The following is a 6,256-nucleotide window of genomic DNA, read 5'->3' as shown; positions in this document are numbered from 1 at the left end:
ACAAGGTGGATTGAGAGCAAAAAATGATCACTTCCAATGTCCCTGTTCTCAGAGAAAATATCAGTAAGCCCCTGCACCCTAAGCAGAAGCCTTAATTAACTAATGAATCTTCTCTATATATGTTCTAGGTGCTTTTTAAAACTGCTGCTTTTATGCTGCTCCTGGGGTAAGTGAATCTGCACATGAGCTGTGTAAGAACACTTTCCCTTCCATACTGACTTTGGGGTTTCCTGGAAAGAAGCACCACTGATTTCCAATGCCATGCTTTTTGGTGACTTGAGACCTTTCTGTGTAGGTCCCAAGAATGGGCATGCTTGATGTCAGGTGTAAACCCATTGTCCATCAAGGAAAATATCTGTAAGCATGAGATCCTGCCCACCTGTAGGTCACCAATGGCAGGGGTGGGGTTTTTGAAGAGACCACTTCTCTGCTTCTCCTACGATCTTGATGAAGCCTTATTAGCTTTGTTATGGAGAAGATGTTCACATAGTTTTCAGGTTTACTTCGGGAAAAAATTGACCCATACATAATTGGAGATTTGGTGCATCTGTGGTTTGAGGTGAGTGAGTGTAGGATCTTCCTATTCTGCCACCTTGAACCACAACCCCAGAATTTGACATTAGTCCCTGGGAGTAATTGAACTTCTGACATCTAGAACTGTAAAAGCATATATTTGTTTGTTGTTGTTGTTGTTGTTTTTAGGAAACTGAAGTTGGATTTTTTTTTTATATAATAGCAATAGGAAATGGTTATAGACATTTATTCTATATAATGTAGTTGCAGTGTATGTATGCTCAGTTGTGTCCGATTCTGCGACCCATGGACTGTAGCCTGCCAGGTTCCTCTGTCCATGGAACTCTCCAGGCAAGAATACTGGAGTGGATTGCCATTTCCTCCTCCAGAGTATCTTCCCAACCCATGGATCAAACTCAAGTCTCTTGTACCTCCTACATTGACAGGCAGATTCTTTGCCACTAGGGCTACTTGGGAAGACTCTAAATTTTTTAAAAATTTATTTTAATTGGAGGCTAATTACTTTACAATATTGTGTGGTTTTTGCCATACATTCACGTGAACCAGCCATGGGTGTACATGTGTTCCCCATTGACTTTCCATTCATTACTTGGCCTACTGTGAGTAATAAGAACATTTTATGATAAAAACTCACACCAAGGAGAAACACATTTTTAATCAATATGAAGATATTCTGGCCTATTAGTGAATTCCTCATTGCATAAATCTAAATGTTGTCTATGATGACATTGAACTTAAGAAAGCAAAAGTTATCCGTTATGAAAATGGAGTCACCCATTTTACTTTAAATTTTTTGCCTATATATCAATATTTTTAAAATCATGTTAATTTAAATATTCATTACTTTCATTTCTGTTCTGTCCAACTTTCTCTCAAGCTTCTTTTCAACATAAAAAATGGAATCATAATTGTGTTTTTGTGTTTATATGTATTTGTATGATTGTACTTATTTTAAAGAAAGAAGTATGCAAACACACACACTGTCACATTACCTTTGAAACATTTTCTTTGCATAAAAATGAATTTCCACATGTTTCATTTATTTCTCAGGGCATCTATATGAAGTTATATTTAATATTCCAAATTGAATTTATAAATAAGGAATTGAGCCTCAGGAAGCTTAAAATTTTCACAATTATATAACAAAGCATTTAAAGCTATGTGCACTGTCAAATTACACATAAATGGAAATATGCAATGTGTTCTCTTAATTTTTGTCTAAGTCCTTTAATTCACCAAATTGTACACTTTAAATATACATTTTATTGTGTGTAATTATACTCTGATAATTTAATTAAATGGAAAAAAACTCTAGTGGTGCATGGCTAGGGGATGGTCTAGAACATAGGCAGTAGTTTCTCCCTTATCAGGGAGGAAGAAATGTCTTCTAAACGGGAAGAAAGCCAAGCCTCATTTAGGGATGTAGAAACAGTTTTTAAATTTAAGTAATTCACATGATAAACTCTTTTTTTTTTTTTTTGCAAATAGAAGTTTATCCTAGATACAGAAACACAGAAAGCTCATCATACATTGATCAAAAACAGAAAAGCACCACAGACTTTCTAACATCATGGATGAGGCTTAGAAACTTAATGTAGAGACTGACAACTGACTACACCTTTATAAGGAGCACAAATAAGTCAGTACAACTCCCTAGCAAATAAGTTCATCAAACAAAAAGGTAATAAGGTATCTAAATTTGACATAAAATAGCTTATTATGCAGGATTATTAACTGATAAAATAATTCAAATAAACAGAGCTTTTAATTTTTGGCATATGTTCTGACATTTGAAGAGAACATCCATGGTCATTCTGTTATTCAATTTATTTCAGACAACTGTAGTAATAAGTGACTACCTTGAGATTACCTTCTAGGTCACAAGGAGAGGTGGACAGATTTGCATATTTGTGCAGAAACACTGGTGGCCCTGAATCACATGACTGGGCAAGATATCAAGCTGTCTTGCAGATCATCCTCTGATCATGAAGCATGAAGAGACTCCTGAGCATGAAGAAGATGGGAAATGGATGAACTGATATTGTTCATCCACCATCCCTTTTGTATTTATGACAAATCTCAGGAAATGGGGGATTTTTGTAAAATAATAGGAGATATTATATTTGTAGGTAGCATTAACAGTTCAAGGAGAAAAAGGAAGATAATTCAGTAATAAAACATAAAATACAGAAACCAAGCCTTCATCTCAATGAATGTGTCTCCTAACCTATGGTCATCAGTGTTTCATGCTTTAATAAACAAATGTAGAGCATGATAAAGAAATATTATGCATATTAACAAAATACTTGGTTTGACATTTTAGTTCCTCATTTTTATGGTTTTCTCTGACACTAAGCTTTTATTGAAAGTAGTCTCAGTAGGGAGGTCCTAGATCCCCAAGCTGCAAGAGGAAATAAACTGCAAGTGGAAGTTTTTTTTTTTTTTTTTTTTCTTTTCTCTTCTAATCCTGTGTTGCCATGGAGACACCTGTTTCCACCAGAACTTAACTTCATCTCAAACCTTGAGCTGACCAATGTGTTTTTCTCATGGAAATGTATTTCTTAAGCTATGTTAATAAACTGAGTATTTGCTTGGAAATCTGCCCTTCTTCAAGATTCATGTGAATTGTTTCATCGATATGAATAAAATAAAATAAAAATTCTGGGTGAGCCCAGGATGATGCACAAGGATGACTCACCTTGTGTGAATGCTATCTCAAAATGCATGTTTTAAATGAGGGGCCTAGTGCAACTCTCTCAGTTTTGAGGCTTTCCTTTCTCTAGTTAGTAGCTTGCTTATAGGTATATAACTCCTTGCTAAAAACTAGCAATGGGGCACTTTCTGTCCCCTTCTTATGTCTATGTCAGAAACTTTCTCCATCTCTTTTATACTTTAATAAAACTTTATTACAGAAAGAAAAAACAAAAACACCTCTGAGTAATTAAGCCTTGTCTCTGGCCCCAGACTGAATTCAACTCCTCTGGAGGCCATGGATCCTGGCATTGTCATGTCTGGTAGCAGCAACCTTTCATTATTAGGTCAATTTAATCCCACTTATCTTTCCATGTAGTCACAACTTGGAGATACATATTTGATAATTTTTACAGTGACTATGTTGGTACAGTCAAAGCTATGGTTTTTCCGGTAGTCATGTACAGATGTGAGATTTGGACCATAAAGAAGGCTGGATGCAGTCTTATGGACTCTGTGGGAGAGGGAGAGGGTGGGAAGATTTGGGAGAATGGCACTGAAACACATAAAATATCATGTAAGAAACGAGTTGCCAGTCCAGGTTCGATGCAGGATACTGGATGCTTGGGGCTAGTGCACTGGGACGACCCAGAGGGATGGTACGGGGAGGGAGGAGGGAGGAGGGTTTAGGATGGGGAACACATGTATACCTGTGGCGGATTCATTTTGATATTTGGCAAAACTAATACAATTATGTAAAGTTTAAAAATAAAATAAAATTAAAAAAAAAAAAGAAGGCTGGATGCCGAAGGATTGATGCTTTTGAACCATGGTGCTGGAGAAGACTCTTGAGAGTTCCTTGGACAACAAGAAGATCAAACCAATCAACCCTAAAGGAAATCAACCCTGAATATTCTTTGGAAGGACTTGTGCTGAAGTTAAAGCTCCAATACTTTGGCCACCTGACATGAAGGGCTGACTCATCGGAAAAGACCCTGATACTGGCCAGAGGAGAAGGGGGTGACAGAGGATGAAATGGTTAGATAGCATCACTGACTCAATGGACATGAGTTTGAGCAAACTCCAGAAGATAGTGAAGGACAGGTAAGCCTGGCATGCTGCAGTCCATGAGGTCACAGAGTTGGACACAACTTAGCAATTGAACAACAGCAACAACATTTTAGACATAACATAAAACCAAGAAAGCATTTATAAGTGACAGTAGCATATTTGCAATATAAGTACATTACCATTAACCTTTTTTGATTGTAATAAAAGTGCTTAAAATTAAGTTTTTGATTTTTGAGTCATTCATTTCAAAGGCAATCATGTCAAATAAGCATATTACTAGCTGCAGTATGACACAGCTACTAGATAAGCTCCCAGGACTTATCTAATAACATTCAAAAGAGATAAATATTTAGGAATACATTTTATCAAGGAGTTGAAAGACATATACACTAAAAACTGTTAGAGACTGATGAGAGAAATCGAAGAAGACAAATAAATGAAAAGATTATCAAGTGTCCATGATTTAGAAGAGTTAATATTATTAAAATATTCATACTACCTGAAGCATTCTACAGATCCATTGCAATCCCTATCAAAGTTAAAGGTATTATTCACAATAAAGCTCAATAAAGTGAGTTACATAAATTGTGTAGAGGAGTTGAATTCATACACATGGAAATTCCAAGAAACAGAGAAAAAGAGGAAGTTCTCCTTCTACAATCTGATAAAAAATATCAATTTCTGGCTCCCTTTATCTCAGTTCTGAAATCACAATACTACTTCAGCCCCAAAACAGTTGGACCTTATGTAGCTGCCATTTCAATGATTCTTTCCAGAGCTTTCTTTATATCTTTGTTCCTCAGACTATAGATGAAGGGGTTCAGCATGGGTGTGACCACAGTGTACATTACTGAGGCTGTTGCACTTGAGTGTGAGCTTTGGGTAGCAGCAGAGCTAAGGTACACTCCTAGGCTTGTACAGTAAAATAAGCAGACCGTTGAAAGATGAGATGCACAGGTGGAAAATGCTTTATACTTCCCTTGAGCTGATGAGATTCCTCTTATGGAGGAAACTATCTTAGAATATGAATAAAGAATTCCAGTGAGGGTTAAAAAACCAAACATCCCAGTTGCAAAATAAAAGAACATGTCATTAAAAAATGTGTCAGAACAGGCAAGTCGGACCATCTGATTAATTTCACAGAAAAAATGGGGAATTTCTAAGTCTGTACAGAAGGACAGCTGCAATACCATTAAACTTTGTATCAAGGAATTCAGAGCACTCATCATCCAGGACACCAGCATGAGCAGCCCACAGAGCTGGGAGTGCATGATGACCGTGTAGTGCAGGGGATGGCAGATGGCCACAAAGCGGTCATAGGCCATCACAGTCAGGAGGAAGTCATCCAAACATACAAAGAGTATGAAAAAATACATCTGGATAATGCAGCCTTCATAGGTTATGGCTTTGTTCTGTGCCTGGATGTTCCACAGCATCTTTGGGATGGTAGTAGAGGTGAAGCAGATGTCTACAAAGGACAGGTTGGAGAGGAAGAAGTACATGGGGGTGTGGAGGTGGGGGTCTGAGCTGACGGCCAGGATGATGAGCAGGTTTCCAAACACAGTGATCAGGTACATGCAGAGGAAAAGCCCAAATATGAGGGGCTGAATTTCTGGTTCCTCTGAAAATCCCAGAAGTAAAAATTCTGAAATTCTTGTTTTATTTCTTGATTCCATATGCTGACTGTGACTCTGAGGAGAGAAGCAAATAATACGATTAATATTCACATGAACTTACATTAGTCACATATTCTAAATGCTACTGCATATACTTTTCAGTCAATACATTAATTTTGATATTCATTGTATGGATCTGGCTTTCTTTTTTATAATTAAATTTATTTATTTTTGATTGAATGGTAATTTCTTTACAATATTGTGTTGATTTCTGCTAAACATCACCATGGTATACCTATGTCCTCTCCCTCTTGAACCTCTCCCCCACCTTCCTCCCCATCGAA

The 6,256-nt window shown here is 37.0% G+C and overlaps 1 protein-coding gene across 1 annotated transcript; it reads right to left on the bottom strand.

The window, feature by feature from the left end:
• Positions 1-5,039: 5,039 nt before the first annotated feature.
• On the bottom strand, positions 5,040-5,981 carry LOC147368354 (olfactory receptor-like protein OLF4). The gene has a single exon (XM_086408795.1). The coding sequence runs from the start codon at positions 5,970-5,972 to the stop codon at positions 5,040-5,042; it is 933 nt and encodes a 310-aa protein (XP_086264921.1). The 5' UTR covers positions 5,973-5,981.
• Between the last annotated feature and the right edge of the window lie 275 nt (positions 5,982-6,256).

This window comes from Bos grunniens, chromosome 7 (assembly GCF_055505025.1).
Source record: "Bos grunniens cultivar Pamir isolate PY7600 chromosome 7, Bosgru_T2T1.0, whole genome shotgun sequence".
In the NCBI taxonomy this organism is placed as follows: Eukaryota; Metazoa; Chordata; class Mammalia; order Artiodactyla; family Bovidae; genus Bos; species Bos grunniens.
The sequence above is the reverse complement of the archived record's forward strand: the minus strand, read 5'-3'. Positions and strand labels throughout refer to the sequence as shown.

Excerpts from the sequence above, each read along its gene's own strand:
- LOC147368354 (XM_086408795.1), bottom strand. The coding sequence starts at position 5,972 with ATGGAATCAAGAAATAAAACAAGAATTTCAGAATTTTTACTTCTGGGA.